The sequence below is a fragment of the Sorex fumeus genome, unplaced genomic scaffold (assembly GCF_029834395.1).
Source record: "Sorex fumeus unplaced genomic scaffold, SorFum_2.1 ptg000067l, whole genome shotgun sequence".
NCBI classification, from domain to species: Eukaryota; Metazoa; Chordata; class Mammalia; order Eulipotyphla; family Soricidae; genus Sorex; species Sorex fumeus.
Genome location: NW_026606124.1, coordinates 584,053 through 605,113, shown reverse-complemented (window position 1 = coordinate 605,113; position 21,061 = coordinate 584,053). Strand labels below are relative to the sequence as shown.

The following is a 21,061-nucleotide window of genomic DNA, read 5'->3' as shown; positions in this document are numbered from 1 at the left end:
GCAGCCAACCGCTGAGCCCCACCCCAGAGCAGGCTAAGCAGGGGTGGGCCTCAGGGCGCCTCTAGCTCTGGCCACAAGTTGAGTGAGTGCCAGGGGGCTGCTCCTCCGGCCTGCCTGAGGGGCCAAAGGCTAGTGACTGGCCTCGCCCAGGGCTTGAACAGTCACAAGTTTCCTTGGTGGGGGGGGCTATAGCGCCCCCATGTGGTAGGGGTGTGAGGCCAGGGGCAGTCACACCTGAACCCAGCCGGCAGAGCCCCTCCCCCTTCCTTGGGGACTTGCCAGACACGTGGCCCTTTCCCAAAGCTGCATGTCCTGGGTGTGCTCGGACATCTGCCCCGCTGCCCCACCCAGAGCCTGAGCGGCAGCACCATGGACACTGGGAAAGCCCAAGCAGGGTCTCTGCCGCCTCCCCTCTGGCCCGGGGCTGCCCCCCTCGTCCCCCAGCGCCAGTGTGGGAGGTGGGTCACTAAGCACATTGGTGGCTTCTGTCATGTCAATCCCTTGGCCCCAGACGCCCACCCTGGACTCGGGGACTGTCCGCCCCTCTGCTGCCTTTCCTGACCCTCACCCCATATCGCAGTGGCGGTCACGTCCTGCTGTCCACGCCTGGCCGCCCCCCACACCCATCCTTCCCTTCCAACGAGCCCTGGGATGAGTCCAGGAGGCCACAGGAAGCTCGTGAGAACCCTCAGCCAAGGTGGAGGCAGATGGGTGGGCCAGCTCAGAGGGGCTGGGCAGGTCCAGAAGGTCAGTTGAGGCTGTGGGAAATGGGAATTTCAAGGAAACAGTTACACCTGGGCGGCCCTGCTGAAGGCGGCAGAGCCAGAGCCGGGCCTTTGCACGCCCAGGCGGGGTCCGCAGGCCCTTGTGACGCAGAGGGGCCAGGCTGGGGCCTGCCTGCTGGGGGTGCGGAGGGAACCAGCACCACTGCCCGGCACAGCTGGCCACGTGGCGGGCGCAGCTGGAGAGCGGGGTCGGGTTGCTCTTGGCACAGCCCTTGGGAGCTGCGTTGGGAGGGAAAGGAAGGAACCAGCCCAAGGTCACAGGCAGCTGGGGCTGTGTTGAGGAGGGGGTCTCACCCAGACCCCCGAGCCACAGGCACTGCAGCTGAAGGAGACCGCCACCAGCCCCGCGTGTCAATGCAGCTGGTTTTTATTATTAAAGCCAAGGTTGGAAAATGGTGGTGCCCCCCCACCCTCCCCCCCATCGTCCTTCCTGTGCCATGATGGTGCGGAGATGAGATTCGTCTCGGAGAGACCCCGGAACGCTCATGCGGAAGGGAAGGACCGGGACTAAGGGCGCCGGCTCCGATGGCGGCGGCTGTGTGTGACGGGTCCGGGCCCCCTCCGCCTCCCGGGGTCCTGGAGGAGACCGCGTGGGTGGGGCGGTGAGTGGGTGGGTGGGGCTGGGCCGCCCCTGCTCACAGTGCTGCTCCTCAGGGGCCCGGTGGCAGCGGAACGAAGGCGACAGAAGAGGCGGAGCCGGCCCCCCCTCCCCCCCGCTGGACCCTGCTGAGGCCGGGCCACAGGCTGGTTTCTGTAAAAACGGTTAAAAACAAAAGAACCACCACCACCACAGAAGCCTCGCGGCGAGCACCCCCGGGCCCCAGCGGGTGCCAGCTCTGGGCGCTGAGGTCCGAGGCAGGTCTGGCCTGGTGCCGCCTCCCGGAGGGCACCCTGCAGGCCCCCCGCCCCGGTGTGTGGGGTCGGGGTGAGGGGCCCAGGCGACAGCTCCAGGCTGGTCTCCCCGCTGCTTCCCACCCAGCTCCAGTGGGGCGAGGTGGGGCCGGGCGGGGGGACGGCCTCTAGGCCTCGGGGACCCTGTGCAACTTCTGCTCTTTGGATTCCAAAGATCTGAACTTCTCCTCCAGCATGGACACGGGGGGCTGGAAGTGGATGACGGGCTTGATCTGAAAGACGGAGAAGGGCTCCTGGTTTTTCTGGTTGAGCAGCCCCACCCGCGGCTCCAGCTCGGGGCTGGGCTGCTGTGGCGAGCCCGGCGGGGCTGGGTCCGAGGCCCGGGGGGTCGGGCAGGGGTCCTCCGAGAGGGAGGAGAGAAGGTCCTGGGCCTGGGCCTCGCCCGAGGGCTCCGACCACGGCTCCTCGCGGGGGCCCGTGCTGCAGTCTGAGGGCGAGCCCGGCGTCTGGCTGCTGGCGCTTGGGGCCGCCGTGGCCGGGCTGTGCGCCGGGAAGGAGGCGCTGTCCGAGCTGGCCCGGGTGTCCTCGCCGCCCAGCTTCAGGGGCACGTCGAGGGAGAAGAGGTCGGAGGAGATGTTGGGCTGGTGGATGTCGATGGCCGCCGTGGTGACCATGCAGGCGGCCTGCTCGGGGACGCCGCTGTCTGCGGGGAGGAGAGCAGCCGGTCAGGGGGAGGGCGCCGAGTGGGACTGCGGGGCTTCAGCAGACGGACACCCCCCCCCCCCCACACACACACACACACGCCAGAAGACTGCTAACTCCGGTGTGGACACGGGGCCGGCTTGGACCCTCACCTGTGGGTGCTGAGCAGTGGTGCCCCTGCAAGGCACCTGCAGGCAGGTCCGAGAAGGGACTGGAGCAGCCCCGGGGCAAGAGAAACCCCACGCCCATTGCCAGGGCTCCTGATCAGTCCCTGGAGTCGCTGTGATGTGGGGCTGTTGACCACTTGAGTCCAGTCTGACTCAGCATGGGGGCCAGGCAAGGGAGTGGGAACCCCGTGTTTGGGGAGGCGCTTTCTGAGGACTGGGATAGCCCCTCCCCCCTCAGCAGGCCTCTCTGAGAGCAACCAAGGGCGGCATTGACAGCGGGTGTCCCTAGTGAGGGCGGCTTCTCCACAGCTCGGTGGGTAGACGGGGCTGGGGGAGAGGGGAGCCGAGCACTGGAGGTTGAGTCATCCCTGCTCCTCCGTCCTCCACAGTCCCGTCACCTGACAGAACGATTCCCTCAGGGAAAAGTCCCTGAGAAACCTTGGCTGCTTCCAACCGTGGACCAGTCCTCCTGGCCTTGTTTCCAGCATCCTTGGATGTTAGTTCTAAACTGTGGTTTTTACATCCCACATATATGAAGTGCGGTCGCTCTGCGTCTGTCCCTCTCCTCCTGACTTACTTCACTCGGCACGATACTCTCCTCTCCGTGTCCTTCCGTTTATAAGTGAATTTCATGACTTCATTGTTTCGAACAGCTGCCTCCAGGGCTGGGGGAGAGGCCAGCTGGGATAGAGGAGGGGCCTCTGTGACAATGAGGGGTGGAAGGGATCGCTCTGGACGGGCGATGCGTGCTGAAACTCGGGCAAAGGACCAAACATGATGGCCTCTCAGTATCTGTATTACAAACCTTAATGTCCTAAAGTAAAGTAGAGAGGGAGGGAGGGGAGGGGAGGGAGGGGGGAGAGAGAGACAGAGACAGAGACAGAGACAGAGAGACAGAGAGAGAGAGAGGGACAGAGAGAGAGAGAGAGAGAGAGAGAGAGATGCCTGCCATAGAGACGGTGGGGAGTGGCAGGAGGGCTACGAGGGATATTGGTGGTGGGAAAACCACACTGGTGGAGGGATGGGTGCTGGAACTTTGTATGACTGAACCCTGATCATGAAAGCTTCATAACTTTATCTCACGGTGGTTCGATGAAAAAAAAAATAATAATTTAAAGCAAAAACACCTTAGCTGCTTCCAACAGTTACAGGCAAAGCAGGAGATTCTCGGGTCCAAAGGGGAAAACTACTTAAGTGAGCGGCCAGGTAAGAGACTGGGGGTGGGGGGTGAGCTGGTAGGACAGGGAGGCCACGGGAAGGAGGCCATGGCTAGAAGAAGGCTGGGAGGCCCTGGTCTGACTGGGTCGCCACGGAAAGTCAAGAGCGATCAGACGATCTCACTTACGTGTGGAAACATAAACTCAGTGAAACGGGGCAAGGGCGTCAAGAGGTAACGAATCCCCATGCACATGGGGCCGAAGCAGTAGCACAGCGGGGAGGGAGTTTGCCTTGCACCTGGCCGACCTGGGTTCGATCCCCATCATCCCATATGGTCCCCCGAGCACCTCCAGGAGTACTTCTGAGTGCAGAGTCAGGAATAACCCCTGAGTGCTGCCGGGTATGACCCAAAAAGCAAAAAATAAATCTTAGGGCTGCTAGGCCCAGCACGGTGACTGCAGTCAATAAAATGGAGTTGTTGACCTGACAGTCCCTGCGGGTGTGGAACACTCTCGGACTGGGGCGTGGTGGTAAAGGCTGCTAGCAGACTGGCTGTGGGGACCAGTTTGCACTGTATGTTAGTCCCCACTTTTCTCCGAGGTCTCTGAGATCCCCAGTGAAACCCTCGACTGAAAACCCTTCACTGTTTTTCCTTAGTGCCTAACTTGGGAATGAACAAAAACCAGAACAAAATGGGTGGTAATGAACGACTTAATAAACACATGAATATGGTCTCTCCCAAAATATCTTTGTTGGGGCAGGGGGCTGGCGGGGAGGAGGGGTGGGTGTTGTTGGGCCACACCCTGCAATACTCAAGAGTTAACTCCTGACTCTGCGCTCAGGGATCACCTCCTGTGCGGGCTTCAGGGGCCATATGGGATACTGGAGATCGAACCCAGGTCAGCTGCATGCAAGGCAAACGCCCACCCTTCTACCGCTGTACTATTGCTCCGGCCCTCTCCCAAAATATCTTGCATGGAATATTTTGTCTGCACGAGACCTCAGGGTGAGTCACAGTGTCCCCCACCTGGACACTGACTCCCTGGACACAGTGTCTCCCTAGACAGTGTCTCCCACCTGGACACTGACACCTGAAACAAACATCCTGTTGCAGGTCAAAGCCCAAAGCTCAGAAGAAACCAGGCGCTGAAGGAGAGAGGGGTCTTGCACAACACAGGGAAAGCTGCAGAGTCTCTGGGAACTCTTTCCCAGGGTGAGGCTTCAGCAAGTATAAGCACAGAACGGCTGCTGCTGCTCCAGCCTCGGCCTCCTGCTCCCTCTCCCCAGCTGTGGACACACCGAGGCCTTCAAGCCTTGCACCTCTCTTTCCAACGGAGATGTCCACACCAGGCCCTCCCTGGTGACCTGGAAGTCCCCAGCCAGCAGCCAGAGCTGAAGGGATCTGAATTCCTGCCCCTGCCGCCCTCAGCCACCGGGGTTCCCAGGGCCACCCAGATGTTGGGCCGCATTGAGATCTGGGACCCCCGATCCCCCCTTACCACTACTGGGTCCGTTGTAGTACTGGCTGATGTAGCTGTTCATGTCATCTTGCACCGTGGTGTCTAGGGAAGTGGAACAAAAGGGGGTGTGGTCAGCAGGGCTGGGGCTGCGGGCACACCCCTCTCCAACCCGGTCTGGGACCCAGGAAGCACACAGCCTCCCCTGTGAGGGGCCAGAGCCCCTCCCCCGCCCTCAGCTCCCTCCGCCCTCGCCTGAGTGCTGTCCTCCATGCAGGGTCCCACAGGACAGCGATGGGGGCCCCACGGCACCGCAGGTCCTGTCCCCCGAGCACTGCAGGGACGCCCTGGAACGCACGGTGTGGGAGTCTGTGACGGGACAGCAGCAGGCCAGGCTGAGCGAGATGTTGGGGCGGGGGACCCGGTCTCAGGGACCTGCCCACCAGCCCAACAGGCACAGGACGAGCAGAGTTCAGAGACACTTGGGAGGGGGCCGGGACACACCCCAGGGACCTGCTGCCCAGGCTCCAGGCGGGGCTCGGGAGGTGCCTCTGTCACAGGGCGCTGAGGGCCCTGAGGGGAGGGGGGTTGTCAAGTGAGAACTTGGGGGGCTGCCCGGACGCCTCACCCAGAGGGGCCTCCCGAGCGCCCTGGTCTCTGGCCTCAGCTCCACCGCTGTCGCCGCGGGGCATTCTCTGCACCCGGCACCCCGTCCACGACATGGGGACAGTGTCCCCTCTCCAGAGCCAGGGAGAGGAGACCTGGTGTCAAGCCCGGTGTCAGACCCCCGCCATGACCCCCCCTCCTGGGATGGGGGTGCCCATGAGAGGAGCACAGCGGGGGGCACCGTGGGGGACCAGCCAAGTGTCCACTGCCGAGCCCGTCCCATAGCATTTTGGCCCTCTTGTGAGGTGCATCCAGCTTCACCGCCAGGGCTGAGGAGGGGGCCAGCCGTGCAGCTCCACCAGGTCCCCCGCCTCAGGCTTCCACTGCTGGGGTCCGGGCTGTGAACACTGTCCCCTTCCGCCACCCCCCAAGCGGCCCTCAGTGCCCCACATCCCCCACACAGGCATGGAGCCCTTGGTGTGGTGTCCTGGGGGCTGGTGATGCGGCAGCCAAACTAGTGTCCGCAGAGCCACGAGACCACCCCTAAGGAGGCCTGGGGTGTTCGAGAGACCCAGGGCCTGGGTGTAGCTGTCCTGGGGGCTGGGCGGGTCACAGCCTCTGGCTGGGCCAGGAGGGGGCCCGGCAAGGCTGCGACAGGCTCTGAGGAGACAGGCCACTGGCTCCTGGCACTGTCTCCAACCCAAGTTCTAAGCAGGGCGGGTCCCCGCACCCCTCGGGGTGTGCCCCCAGCGGGCCTGCACCCCATGGTGGGCGCCTCCTCTGTCAAGTTTGCTCTCTGCTGGGCACTGGGCCCCCTGCCTCCTGGCAGCACCCGCCCAGCTGCCTCCCTGGGCCAGAGCTCCCAGGGGGTGGGGGGTGGGGGAAGGGACCCTACAGTCCTGGTCTCCAGCCCCCCACCCGCTCGGTTCTGGTTTCTCTGACTCAGTGGCCCATTTGCCTTGCAGGTGCCAGGCCCTGAGTCGGATCCTGGCTGCCCTGGGCGCCTCCTCCCCCTACTGTCCTTCTGGGAAGCCCCGCCCCCACCGCTTGGGTTAACTGCATGGTGCCGGGAAAGGCAGGCACCAAATGTCTGCAGGCTGGGCCCTGGCGCTTGTCCCCTGTAACCCTAGCTGCTGTCCTGGAGAGTTCTCACCGCCCAGTGTCTCCTCCCCGGGGGCCAGCAGCACCCAGCTCGTGACTCCTCGGGGGCCCACACAGATGCCCGGGTTCCTCCTGCAGGCAGGAGCGAGCCCCTCCACCCCCCCCCCCCCTGCAGCTCATGTCTCTGCCCTGTGCCCCTGTGGTGAGGGCTCATCCCTAACACCCCCTTGGCCCCCTGGGCAGCGGAATCAGAGCAGGGGAGTCCAGCCAGTCCCCCACTGTGTCTCTTCGTGTCCCCCCTCCCCCCTTGAGGGCGCTGCCTGCCTCCACACAGGCTGCTGGCCAGAACCACCCCTGCCCTTCAGCCCAGACGCCTCTGCCTGGCTGGCCACATGCAGCTTCTCCCGTGACCTCCAGCTCCCACCGCGGCAACGAGCCCAACATAGAACCGGGTGCTCCCTCCACCCTGGAGGCTGGGACCCCAGCACTTGGCCGGGCCTCCCTCCTCCCCCCTCCCGCCTCAAACGCCCTGCCCGGTCCCTGTGGCCTCTGCACTGGCCTGAGCTCCAGGCTCACGTTCCCTCAGATTCTCAAGATTCTCGGCATGTGACCCCCACACCCTCCCCCTGCCCCCATCCTCTGGGGAATTTAGAGACAGGAGCGCCTCCCAGGCCCGCCCGCCCTCTTCTCCTGAGGACTTGGAGAGCCTTTGGGACACGGCGGCACTCTGCACAGGGTCAGTGTGTGCCTGCCACTGGGACACAGGTGATAGTGAGGGGCCAGCTTATCCCTCCAGGGGCAGTATACTACCCCTTCTTTCCTGCCCGGGCACTGCTGGGTGCCAGGGATCTCGGGGGCACGAGGGTGAGGGGAGTGAAGGAGTGAGGGGTAGAGGCTGGTCTGCCTAAGAACCATCCAGGCCCTGGGCATGGCTCCCGAGGGGGAGGACCCAGGAGGGGCTGGGGAGAAGAGTGGGCACAATCACAGGCTCGGGGCTCCTACCCCAGGAGGCCTCTGTGCCCTCTGGGCGGGCTCAGCCCGGGGCTACCCCTCCTCTCCCTGAGTCCTGGGTCATTTCTGCAGCTTTCCAGGGCCCTCCCAGCTGGTCCCCTAAAACCAGCCCAGTGCAGGGCTGGTGGGCTCGGAGGAGAGGAGGAAGCAGGGGCGCTGAGTCAGCCGAGCCTCTGGGGCTCAGGTGCATGTCCTGGGGTGCACGCGGGCCCAAAGCTCCAGTTGGCAGCTCTCTGAGCCCTGCGTTTCCCAAAAGGAGAGAGGAATGGAAACTCAGCTTCGGAGAGTGCTGGCAAGACCAGGAGGGCCCCTCCTGCTGAAAGCATCCTCCCAGGGGACACTGCAGGAGTGAGCGGGAGGGCCAGTGCTGGGGGCAGGCACCAGGGTTCCAGCCGCCACCCCAGCTCACGCCATCCCTCCCTCTGGCCTCCCAACACGGCGGCTGATGCCCCCACCTCCTCAGGTCTTAGTCCCTGGCTCTGGGGCTCCCTGAAGCATAAATAAGCCTGAAGAGGGCCCCAAGGCGGCTCCATGAGCCCACGGGCCCCTCCCTGCCCGGGAAACACCCCCCCCCCCCCCCCACTTCCCAGCAGACACCGCCAGGGCTGCTCTGGGCCGTGCCGGGCGGGGAGGGTGGATCGTGCGGAGACCCCGGGCACTCCCCATGGGACCGTGAGTCATAAGTTACGGGGGAGCTTGGAGGCTAATAAATTTGGGGGGAGCATTAATGACTGCACAGGGGCCCTGTGAACCGGGCAGGCCCAGAGCCTGCACCGCCGCGGCCTTGGTTTTAAAAATGATTTGTGCCGGGCAAGTGGGGCCAGAGCCGCTGGGCATGTCGCCAGTGACTGCTGGGGCCAGGGCTGGGCTGGCATCCCCCACCCTGACCCCCCAGCCAAGAGCCCCTTCCTAGGGCTGTTCCCAGGACACACCCCTGCTGGCAGACCCACCCTGTCTGTCCGTGTGTGCGGTGGTGATGCGGGTCACCAGGAGCCGCCACCCCCGCCTTCTCCATGCCCACGCGGCTGCCACCATAACTCCTGCTGTCCCCAAGCCTCCCGGCTCCTGGTCCCGGGGACACGTGGGGCCTGGCCTCCCTGGCCCCTCGGAGGCTGTGAATCATGCCACATGCTCAGCGCTGTGGGGTGAGGGGGATGATGAGGTGCTCTGTGTGGGGGGATGGGGGTGGGGGGATGAGGGTCAGGGGGCACCCAGGGCTGTCACAGAGGAATGGCCGGGCCCTGGGCTGACAGCAGGCGCCACGACCGTGCCCTCACGTATGGCTGAGGCTTGTCACATGCTCCCTGCTCCCCTGGGCGCCCACCCACTATGCCCCCCCCCACACACACACATGCACACACTCACACACACACTCACGGGTGACACAACTGAAACTGACACTGAGTGGAGCTGGGACTGATGACCTCCTGCTCCTCCTCCAACTCCTCCCTCTGACCTCTCACTCCTCCCTCTGGCCCCCTGCTCCTCCCTCTGGCCTCCAGCTCCTCCCTATGACCTCCTGCTCCTCCTCCAACTCTTCCTTCTGACCTCTCACTCCTCCCTCTGGCCCCCTGCTCCTCCCTCTGGCCTCCAACTCCTCCCTCTGACCTTCTGCTCCTCCTCCAACTCCTCCTTCTGACCTCTCACTCCTCCCTCTGGCCCCCTGCTCCTCCCTCTGGCCCCCTGCTCCTCCCTATGACCTCCTGCTCCTCCTCCAACTCCTCCTTCTGACCTCTCACTCCTCCCTCTGGCCCCCTGCTCCTCCCTCTGGCCTCCAGCTCCTCCCTCTGACCTCCTGCTCCTCCTCCAACTCCTCCTTCTGACCTCTCCTCCCTCTGGCCCCCTGCTCCTCCCTCTGGCCTCCAGCTCCTCCCTCTGACCTCCTGCTCCTCCTCCAACTCCTCCCTCTGACCTCTCACTCCTCCCTCTGGCCCCCTGCTCCTCCCTCTGGCCTCCAGCTCCTCCCTCTGACCTCCTGCTCCTCCTCCAACTCCTCCTTCTGACCTCTCACTCCTCCCTCTGGCCCCCTGCTCCTCCCTCTGGCCTCCAGCTCCTCCCTCTGACCTTCTGCTCCTCCTCCAACTCCTCCTTCTGACCTCTCACTCCTCCCTCTGGCCCCCTGCTCCTCCCTCTGGCCCCCTGCTCCTCCCTATGACCTCCTGCTCCTCCTCCAACTCCTCCTTCTGACCTCTCACTCCTCCCTCTGGCCCCCTGCTCCTCCCTCTGGCCTCCAGCTCCTCCCTCTGACCTTCTGCTCCTCCTCCAACTCCTCCTTCTGACCTCTCACTCCTCCCTCTGGCCCCCTGCTCCTCCCTCTGGCCCCCTGCTCCTCCCTATGACCTCCTGCTCCTCCTCCAACTCCTCCTTCTGACCTCTCACTCCTCCCTCTGGCCCCCTGCTCCTCCCTCTGGCCCCCTGCTCCTCCCTATGACCTCCTGCTCCTCCTCTAACTCCTCCTTCTGACCTCTCACTCCTCCCTCTGGCCCCCTGCTCCTCCCTCTGGCCTCCAGCTCCTCCCTCTGACCTTCTGCTCCTCCTCCAACTCCTCCCTCTGACCTCTCACTCCTCCCTCTGGCCCCCTGCTCCTCCCTCTGGCCTCCAGCTCCTCCCTCTGACCTCCTGCTCCTCCTCCAACTCCTCCTTCTGACCTCTCACTCCTCCCTCTGGCCCCCTGCTCCTCCCTCTGGCCTCCAGCTCCTCCCTCTGACCTCCTGCTCCTCCTCCAACTCCTCCCTCTGACCTCTCACTCCTCCCTCTGGCCCCCTGCTCCTCCCCCCAACCTCCTGCTCCTCCCTCTGACCCCCTGTTCCCCGTTCACCCTCTTCCTCTCTCCAGCCCCTCTGACAGGGCCTGCAGTTTCTGTGGAGGTTCCTTTGTGCGACTCTCCAGGCCCAGACCAGGGCTCCCTGTGGGCAGTGGGGGTCCCGGAGGTGGGACAGCAAGGGGAGCTGTCCAGCCTGGCAGGTGGAGACCATCCTGGGTGAGCCGGGCTGTCGTCCACTTCCTGCCCCCTCCCTGCCTAGGAAAGCCAGAGCCGAAGACGCAGCAGCCTTCCGGCAACACTTTCACAGGCTCATTCTCACCCTCTCTTCTGTTCGAGTCCTGGATTCGGAGACCCCAGGCCCGGAGGCTCCCGGTTTAAGCCCCCAGGGTGCAGAGACCCACGTGGGGAGAGGGACTGGTCAGGATGCAGCCGTTGCCCTTATCTCCTCGGCATGGCCCTGAGCTTGCAGGCAGGCAGGCAGGAGGAGGCGGAGGCACGCAACTGGGGGCACGCTTGGAAATGCTGTTCGGGGTGGGGGCTCAGTTGCACCGGGTGGGAGGGGACTGGGGCTCACGGAGATGGTTTTGGGCCTGAAGGGAAACCTGGCAGGGAGAACAGGGGGCAGAGGCAGCTGAGCAAAACTACAGAAGCGGGCAGGGCATTTGCCTGCACACAGTCTGATTCCTGAGCGCAGAGCCAGGAGAAACCCCTGAGCATCGCTGGGTGTGACCCAAAAAGCAAAAAAAAACCCAAAAACAAAACAAAACAAAACAAATGCGGAAGCAAGAGATGACTGTGCAAGGCGGGGAGGAGGTGAAGGGCTGGGAAGCCCACAGGGACGGACACCAGCGCAGGTCTCGGATGCCCCCTTTCAGGGGGCCGAGTAACTGACTCCAGGCTGACGCTGAGCCCGGGATCTGAGCATGTGACCTCTGGACCCCAGGAGGGCAGAGCTGTCGGGGACACGGGTGGGAGGTGGACCGGCCTCCTGCCGAGATCCGCCTGCCCAGGGGAAACCAGGCCCCTAGAGGTCGAGATCAGGGGGCGGACCGGGAGGCGCTGCCAGCATGAGAAGCCTGGAGGTGGGCGAGGGCGGGCGGGGTCAGGGTCAGGGTCAGCCCGGGCCCCTGGCCCCGGCCGACCTGGGCCTCGATCGGGGCGCCCCACCCACCTTGCGCGGGCTGCAGCTCCTCCTCGACGCTCCCGGCCGCCGACTCCTCGGCCCACGCGCCGGCCTCCAGCACCGAGTAGCGGCCGCGCGGCTGGCGGAGCACGTGCGGGGCCTGCAGCGCCGCCTCCCGCTCGGCCGCCAGGTCCAGGTCCTGCTGCGCCAGGTGCGCCCGCAGCTGCCGGATCTCGAACTGCCGAGGCAGAGGGGAGGGCGCTGGGGGCGCCGCAGAGGGGCGGGCGGGAGGGCGGGGGACAGCGAGGGCAGGGACGGCGCCCCCGGGTGGGGACAGCGAGGGCAGGGACGGCGCCCCCAGGTAGGGACAGCGAGGGCAGGGGACGGCGCCCCCAGGTAGGGGACAGCGAGGGCAGGGGACGGCGCCCCCAGGTAGGGGACAGCGAGGGCAGGGGACGGCGCCCCCGGGTAGGGGACAGCGAGGGCAGGGGACGGCGCCCCCGGGTAGGGGACAGCGAGGGCAGGGACGGCGCCCCCGGGTAGGGGACAGCGAGGGCAGGGACGGCGCCCCCGGGTAGGGGACAGCGAGGGCAGGGACGGCGCCCCCGGGTAGGGGACAGCGAGGGCAGGGGACGGCGCCCCCGGGTAGGGGACAGCGAGGGCAGGGACGGCGCCCCCGGGTAGGGGACAGCGAGGGCAGGGACGGCGCCCCCGGGTAGGGGACAGCGAGGGCAGGGACGGCGCCCCCGGGTAGGGGACAGCGAGGGCAGGGACGGCGCCCCCGGGTAGGGGACAGCGAGGGCAGGGACGGCGCCCCCGGGTAGGGGACAGCGAGGGCAGGGACGGCGCCCCCGGGTAGGGGACAGCGAGGGCAGGGACGGCGCCCCCGGGTAGGGGACAGCGAGGGCAGGGACGGCGCCCCCGGGTAGGGGACAGCGAGGGCAGGGACGGCGCCCCCGGGTAGGTGGGGACACCGAGGGCAGGGGACGGCGCCCCCGGGTGGGGGACAGCGAGGGCAGGGACGGCGCCCCCGGGTAGGGGACAGCGAGGGCAGGGACGGCGCCCCCGGGTAGGGGACAGCGAGGGCAGGGACGGCGCCCCCGGGTAGGGGACAGCGAGGGCAGGGACGGCGCCCCCGGGTAGGGGACAGCGAGGGCAGGGACGGCGCCCCCGGGTAGGGGACAGCGAGGGCAGGGACGGCGCCCCCGGGTAGGGGACAGCGAGGGCAGGGACGGCGCCCCCGGGTAGGGGACAGCGAGGGCAGGGACGGCGCCCCCGGGTAGGGGACAGCGAGGGCAGGGACGGCGCCCCCAGGTAGGGGACAGCGAGGGCAGGGACGGCGCCCCCGGGTAGGTGGGGACACCGAGGGCAGGGGACGGCGCCCCCGGGTAGGTGGGGACACCGAGGGCAGGGGACGGCGCCCCCGGGTGGGGGACAGCGAGGGCAGGGACGGCGCCCCCGGGTGGGGACAGCGAGGGCAGGGACGGCGCCCCCAGGTAGGGGACAGCGAGGGCAGGGACGGCGCCCCCAGGTAGGGGACAGCGAGGGCAGGGGACGGCGCCCCCGGGTAGGGGACAGCGAGGGCAGGGACGGCGCCCCCGGGTAGGGGACAGCGAGGGCAGGGGACAATGCCCCCAGGTAGGGGACAGCGAGGGCAGGGGACAGTGCCCCCAGGTAGGGGACAGCGAGGGCAGGGACAGCGCCCCCAGGTAGGGGACAGCGAGGGCAGGGGACGGCGCCCCCAGGTAGGGGACAGCGAGGGCAGGGGACAATGCCCCCAGGTAGGGGACAGCGAGGGCAGGGACGGCGCCCCCAGGTAGGGGACAGCGAGGGCAGGGACGGCGCCCCCAGGTAGGGGACAGCGAGGGCAGGGGACGGCGCCCCCGGGTAGGGACAGCGAGGGCAGGGGACGGCGCCCCCAGGTAGGGGACAGCGAGGGCAGGGGACGGCGCCCCCGGGTAGGGACAGCGAGGGCGGGGACGGCGCCCCCAGGTAGGGGACAGCGAGGGCAGGGGAAGGCGCCCCCAGGTAGGGACAGCGAGGGCAGGGGACGGCGCCCCCAGGTAGGGGACAGCGAGGGCAGGGGACGGCGCCCCCAGGTAGGGACAGCGAGGGCGGGGACGGCGCCCCCAGGTAGGGGACAGCGAGGGCAGGGGAAGGCGCCCCCAGGTAGGGACAGCGAGGGCAGGGGACAGCGCCCCCAGTTGGGGACAGCGAGGGCAGGGGACAAGCCCCCAGGTAGGGGACAGCGAGGGCAGGGGACGGCGCCCCCAGGTAGGTGGGGGGCAGCGAGGGCAGGGAACAGCGCCCCCTGGCGGGAGGGGCGGGCCTTGCCGATACCCCCCCTTGGTCCCAGGCCTCCTTCCCCAGCTCCGGGCTGCGTCTCCCTGTGGACCCACGTGGACACCAGGCGGCTGGCCCACCGCGAGGACCAGCGGGGCGGGACAGGACACGACATGAGGGGCGGCGCCCCGGGTGAGGAGTCAGAGCACCCGGGCGCGAATGCCACCCTCGCTACCTGTGACCCGGGCAGGGGAAAGGAAAGTGGTGCCAGGCCTCCCGGTGCAGGACTGGCTGCACCCGCGCCCCGCAGCGCCGGGAGCTGTCCGGAGCCGGTTCCGCCGAGGTCACCTTGAGCCCGCGGCCGGCACACCTGTGCCCTGACGTCCCCACCGCGCAACGGGCGTTTCTCACCACCAAGAGCTCTTTGAGGGCTTGTGCCTCTCAAGGACTTTGCAGAAAAACTGCACGCATTTTCAGTTTGGGTCTGCTGGGGGAGTGGGGGGTGGGCGGCTTCCTCGTGCTCCGGACCCCTGGCCTAGCGTGGGGCCACGTCCAGGGCGGCCTTGCAGGCTATTTGGAGCCCGCGTCCACTTTCGGGAAGGAGCGCCGCCGCCGCCACCTAGTGTTCAGGGCTGGCATTGCACGCTTCCTTGCGTCCTCCGGTCATCCCCCAGGGCCAGAGCTGATCTGGTGGGGGCTCAGGAGTGTGCCCGGGGAACCCAGGCTGGCACCCTCGCTAGAAGATGACCTATTTTGCCAATTATGTCCAGTCCCAGCCTGAGCTTTCCCAGGTGTATAAGCCTCCCACCTCCATGCATCTGCCCACGGCAGTGAAGTTTGGGTCCCTGTCTCCCTGGTCAAGACAGGATTCTTCCCTGCCTCCCCAAACCTGCTCCTTGGGTTTTCCTGTTTTTATTTCCTTTTTTTTTGTGGGCCATACCCGTTGGTACTCAGGGCTTGCTCCTGGTTCTGTGCTCCGGGACCACTCATGGCAGCCTCAGGGGACCATACGTGCCTCCAGGGGGCCAACCAGGGTCAGCCGCGTGCACAGCAAGGTCCATATCCCTACGTCCTCTCTCAGGCCCTCAGAGGTTTCCATCTCACTCCGTCGGTGAGTGCCACCCCGCCATCCCCCTTCCTGCCACCTTTGTGGGTCAGCGTTCACCTGGACACTCCAGCTTCTGCCATCCCTTCTCCCATGTAGGAGTCAGAGAGTTTCTTACAGCTGGAATCAGACCCCACCTGCCTGACACCCAGACCCTGTCCTATCAGCAAAGCAGGCTCCGGCTCTGGCCGCCCACTGCCCCCTTGCTTCTCCCGTCTCCTGTTGTCTCCCTGGTTATAGCCTCTCCCATCCCCATGAGGGGGTGGACTCACCCCTTCCTCCTCAGTCCTCCGGTCCTCAGAGTTCTGAGAGGAAAAATGTCCGTCTCCCTCCCCCGCACCCCCACGGACTCCTCAGGGATCCTCTGCTTTCTGCCACCCGTAGCTTCCTGCGCCTGCCAGCCACCCCCCACCCTAACTCCCGACATCTCTGTCTCCTGATGCCCATGGACAGGGCTTACCAGGCCCTGTGTCCAGGCTCAGGAGCATGATGTTTGTCTCTGCTCTCGTTTCAGTGGCGCTGGGGAAGGAGAGTCTGTGGATCTTCCCTCCAGGCCAGCTCCCAGCTGCCTCTCACCCCCAGGCTGGGCTGGGCTGGAGAGGGGCTCATTTAGGGAGGGGAGCCCAGAAAGGGAAGAGCAACACCGCATCATGCAAGAATCGAAAGGAACAGGCAGCGCTGGCCTCAGGGTCCCTTGCAGGATGTCCCCAGCCCCCAGCAGACAGAATCCTGCCAGGATTTACGCTGTCTGCAAAACTCAGTGCTGAAGGAAGGTGGCGGAGTGAGCCCCTGTGTGAGGTGCCTCGGTTTCCTCAAGTCTGTGGATCCCTAAGTAAGCCTAGCATACAACAAGGAGACTGAGTGTGGATCCAAGCCCTGGCCTGTCCACATGGAGCTTGATACTGCTCCACACAGAGCCCTGGCCTGCCCTGTAGGATAACATTGGTTTGTCCTTTCCCCCTTGCTGCAGGGAGCTTAGGTTTATTGAGTTACTCCCATCACAGTGCTCCCATTCCTCTGGGTTTACTTGTAACCTCTTTCTTTGTGCTCTGTTGACTTGTAAATATTGTTTCTCTCTTCTCTTTAAGTCCTTTGCACAATTAATTCAGAGCAATGTCCTTTTTCAATGGGCACAAGAAGACAGTTAATGCTATGCTTTTGTAACTTGGAAGTTAATTGACTTCAGATAATATTACCTCCAGAGCATCTGTTCTCTTGACCTAAGCCTCAGTTGCTCTTACTTCCTAGCACCTCAAAAGCAGGGTCCTGAAAAGGGACAGGATGGACCCAGGGCAAGCGTGAGCTATGTGCTACCCTGGCATCGAAATGGGCCAGGCCAAAGTCAAGCCATAATGCTTAACTATAAGGTAAGAGCATGGTCATGGACAAATGCTGTCATGATCCAAAAAGCAATAACTAGATTTGCACCCTGCTAGGGTTAGGAATGATTAATCCAGCCTGAGCACTATAGTCTGAGTCTGTGGCAAGATGTCCCCAGGAGAACCACCCTACAAGTTCAGTGTATCTCTTACTGCGTCCATACAAAATAACTAATATTAAGAAGTCGAATTAAGATTTTCATTGTTTTTAGACTAAGGAAAGTCAAAACACCCCGAAGTGGTATTTTGCCCTTGAGCAGAAGAAGGACTTTCTTATGTTGATTTTGCTGCCAACGGGTATGGTGACGCCAATACGGGGAGTTGGGGAGAGACCAGAGAGAGACCAGGGCAGCAAGATGGAGTGCAGAGAGACTAGCCAGGGGGTCAGAAGGAGGAGAATGCAGGGAAGATGCAGGAGCAGGCGCGTGGAGAGACGAGAGAGGAGGCTGTGAGAGGAGGCGCGGAGAGTTGAGCAGGAAAGACGGGAGGAGACGGGAATGAGGGGCTTAGTGAGACCGGAACTGGCGGGTGGGGAGAATGGAATAAACGGCATCTGGTCGCCAGCCGGCTTGGCCCTTGTTTGCTCCTTCATCCGCCCATGGCATCAGCCGTCCCAAGTGGGGGAATGGCCTGAGTCCACTGAACCTGGGCAGCAAGGGGAGGGCCACTGGAGTTCCCTAGCCACCCGGAGAATATGCACGGCCCCACAGGGGTCCTGCTGGGCCCTGGGCCTGTTCATAGGCCCAACCCCAAATGGTCTCGGAGCTGGAGCAGAACAAGGATCTCACCACACCCCAGTGAGGCAACTGGCCTCAAGACCCCCAGCAGCAAGGCTGGCTCCTCCCGGGGTGGCTTGTGTCAGGGCTTCAGCCTCCCGCTGGCTGGTGGGGCTCAGCGCTCAGCTCTCCGAGGTCACGGAGGGTCCGGGAGCCCCCTGAGCCCCCGGGGCTGGAGCCCCTCCTGTGCTGGCCAATCTGAACTCCCGGGGGCCCATCCAGCCCACTTTCTCCAAGGCCGCTCGGCAGGGCCAGCTAATGGCCTCCCCGGCCACTCTGAGCCACTGCATTATTGATGAGCTGTAATTGATACAGCGCTGCCTGGGAGGGACCCGCTGGAATTCCGGCCAGACAGCCAGAGAACAGGGCGCGCCCGGCCCCAGCACAACTGTGCAGACAGAGAACCTGGTCTGACAACAGTGTGAGGCCACAGAGGTGAACCCCAAGTGTGGGAGCCCTCCCCTCCGCTCATCCACCCGAAGTCAGGGGCTTAACATTAAGTTCTGTGTTTGGGGCTGGAGAGCCGAGTCCTGGGGGGTCCCAGGAGGGGGAGGGAGATTGGCTGCACTCAGGGGACAGTCTCCTGGGGACAGTCCTGAGGGCCAGCTCTGAGGGTCCTTGCAGTAGTGTGTCCGTGAGGCAGCAGAGAGGGGCTGGGGCCGGAAGGCATGGAAACATGCATTCAGGACACAGGCTTTTTAGAAGAGAGCAACAACTAGCTGAACCCTAGTCAGCAGAGGGCTGCAGGGATGGGGGCTGCGGGAGTCTGATGAGCACCTTGGACAGTTGGCACTGGCCACAGCACAGGGCAGTGAACTGGGTGGGGAGTCGGGTAGGTGATAGCAGCCATCCCAGATGGATGAGGGGGACCAAGTGGGGATGGACCACATGGGGAGGGTCACACCCAGTGATGCTCAGGGGTTACTCCTGGCTCTGCACTCAGGAATCACTCCTGGCGGTGCTCAGGGGACCATATGGGATGCTGGGAATAGAACCCAGGTTGGCTGCGTGCAAGGCAAATGCCCTACCCACTGTACTACTGCTCCAGCCCCAGCCCAGTGAAACTTTAAAACCCCGACAGATCAGATCTGAGAGTGACGCTCAGCTGGAAGGGCCTGGAGCAGATGGAATCAGAGGAAGACGGAGGTGCTGAACCTGAGGGTGGGTCTCAGGATAAGAGTGAAAATCAGACAGCCAGATAAAGGGGGGGGGGGGGGAAGAGCACTGAAGAGGCTCAGGGAGATGGCTCAGAGGCAGACGTGCCTGGTGGTCTCCCCTGAATCCCGAACGCGCCAATGGAGAGAGGCATGTGACGCTCAGCTCCACTTGCTGGCAGCCAGGACAGCCCAGGGTGGGTGGGAACGGTCTAGCTGGTGGACGGGAGCCTGGTCCAGGGCTCCTGGCGGGTCAGGGCCTCATTAAGTGTTGAACAGAGGCCCTGAGGTGGGAGAGAATCCTTCTTGCTGGGGTCAGGTGGGGACCACCTGGGGCAGCAGAAGCAAAGGGGAAATCACGCTGGTGGTTCCCAGGCCCCCCCCCCCCCCCTCAGTTCCCTCTGCCAGCAAACTTGCAACCTGATGAGCGGGAAGAAATGACAGCGCTCAAGGAGAAGACAGGAGAGCTGGCGGGAGGGGGGTGGGTGTGGGGGCGCGGGTAAGGGCAGATGCCCCGGTGCTAGAGAGAGAGTCTAGGAAGAAGGCTTGCCTGGCACATGGCTGACCCAGGCTCAATCCATAGCACCACACATGGACCCCAAGCTGCCCCCCAGGAATGATTCCTAAGTCTTGAGCACCGCCAGGTGTGACTCGCCCTCAATAAAGAGCAGAAGGGAGTTGGGGGGGGGGGGAGGGCGGTGGGCAGCAAGGCTGCAGGCAGGCACTGGGGCGCTGGGTCCATCACATCTCACTCTGTCTACGTCTGTCTCTAGGCCTGTCACTGTGTCTCCCGTAGCACACGGCCGAGCTGCCTTCCAAGACAAGCTGCTATTTGTTCCGGAATCTTTGGCTAGGAGGGAAGCAAGTGTAAGTGCCTTGAACTATTGATGGTGCCTTGAGGGCCACCCCCCTCCCTCTTCCACACCACCTCCTTGTGCCTTGTTCCTGCTGAAATGCCCCACTTCCCAGAGGCCTAACCCTATCAGGACAACGTCGCCCATAACCTTTCCAATCCAGTAGCAGTAACGCACAATACACAACAGAATTGCCTGCCATGCAGACAAGCAGGTAAAAGGGGGTTGATTACCAAGACGGAAAGCAACTCACAGCTGCCAAGCTCTGGGAGATGTCTGCATGAACAGATAAGAACTTCAAAATAACTATGATGCATATTCAACAAAGTCGGTAAGAGGGTAAGATGGGGAAACTGGAGGTGGCACTTCAGTGGAGAAACAGAGTTAATGAAAGCAGCCCAGTGGAACTTCTTTTTGGGGGGAGGGTCACACCCAGCGATGCACAGGGGTTACTCCTGGCTCTGTACTCAGGAATTACTCCTGGTGGTGCTCAGGGGACCGTACGGGATGCTGGGAATCGAACCCGGGTTGGCTGCGTGCAAGGCAAACGCCCTACCCGCTGTGCTATCGCTCCAGCCCCAGACCAATGAAACTTCAGATAGGATCTGAGAGTGACGCTCAGACAGAAGGGCCTGGAGCAGATGGAATCAGAGGAAGATAGAGGTGCTGAACCTGAGGGTGGGTCTCAGGATAAGAGTGAAACTCAGACAGCCAGATAAAGGGTGGGGGGAAGAGCACTGAAGAGGCTCAGGGAGATGGCTCAGAGGCAGAGCTCATGCGGGACAGGTAGGGAACCCTGAGTTCAGTCTGTAGCACACCCCACCCAGCACAGCTGTGGGCAGCCCTAGGACCCCCCGAGTACCCCTGAGACCAAGAGGCATCACCCCATCAGAGGCACTAAACCGTGAAGCTTGAATCCTCCTGGCCCCCGCCACACCACTGTTTTTCTGCTATAAAAAACAGAAGAGGGGTGTAGAATAATGAGTAAGAGAGACATGGGACATAATCAAGGACCCATCACGGGCATTTAGAGCTGCAGGAGGATGAACAATGAGAGGCTGAGACGGAAGCAATAACAACAGCATAGCTGAGGCCTTCCAAAGTCTAATGAAAACACGAGCCTACAAAGCCAAGGAACTCAGCGACCCCTAAGCAGGATGAAGGCAAACGCATCCCCCTGCACCCCCAAACCTCCACACTCTTCTACCAGTGCATACTCATCCTGCAGGCAAAGAGAATCAGCCCAGCCCCCAGGCCTGGGGTGGGTGGGGCGGGGGGAGCGTGAGTCTGGGTCTCTGGGAGGGGAAGTGCACGGGAGGGGGGGGCTGGAGGTGGTGGGGACACTGGTGACAAAAGGAGGTACCGTTCCCATCAGCCAATGGGCCAGTGGGAGCAGGGACTGGGGCAGAGTCAGAGCACTGCCCTGCTCAGACACTCCATTAGCTCTATATTTCCAATCAGATAAGGGGGGCGGGGGGGGGGGCAGGATCCACAGGGAAATCCCGGCGCCCGTTCAGGGAGAGTCAGGCCTTTCCATGGGGCTGGGCTTCTAATGCATGCCCGGGCGGGGCCGACCCCCGGGGCCACACCCAGGCATCTCGGCCCTTAATGGTCTGGTGTGCAGAGAACGGGTTGACATGGCCTTAGCCGGATCAATGCAGACTCTGCCCAGAAGCGTGTTGCTACCTAATGCGATAGCAATAATTTTCGCCTCCCCTCTTAGTGCTGTCTGCCCAGACCGCCCAGCCTCCCCACCCGGCCGCTGCTGGGACGGCATCCAATGT

General features: G+C 64.0%; 1 protein-coding gene across 1 annotated transcript in view; it reads right to left on the bottom strand.

Annotated features, from left to right (window-relative positions):
* Nucleotides 1–1,788: 1,788 nt before the first annotated feature.
* TMEM266 (transmembrane protein 266) overlaps nt 1,789–21,061 on the bottom strand; it is a 60,781-nt gene continuing 41,508 nt past the window's right edge. The window contains exons 8-10 of the mRNA XM_056128753.1: nt 11,775–11,964; nt 5,164–5,226; nt 1,789–2,340 (exon numbers count right to left, since the gene is read on the bottom strand). Of these exons, the coding sequence (XP_055984728.1) occupies nt 1,805–2,340; nt 5,164–5,226; nt 11,775–11,964 (789 nt within the window). The 3' untranslated portion in view covers nt 1,789–1,804. The remainder of the gene's footprint in view (nt 2,341–5,163; nt 5,227–11,774; nt 11,965–21,061) is intronic.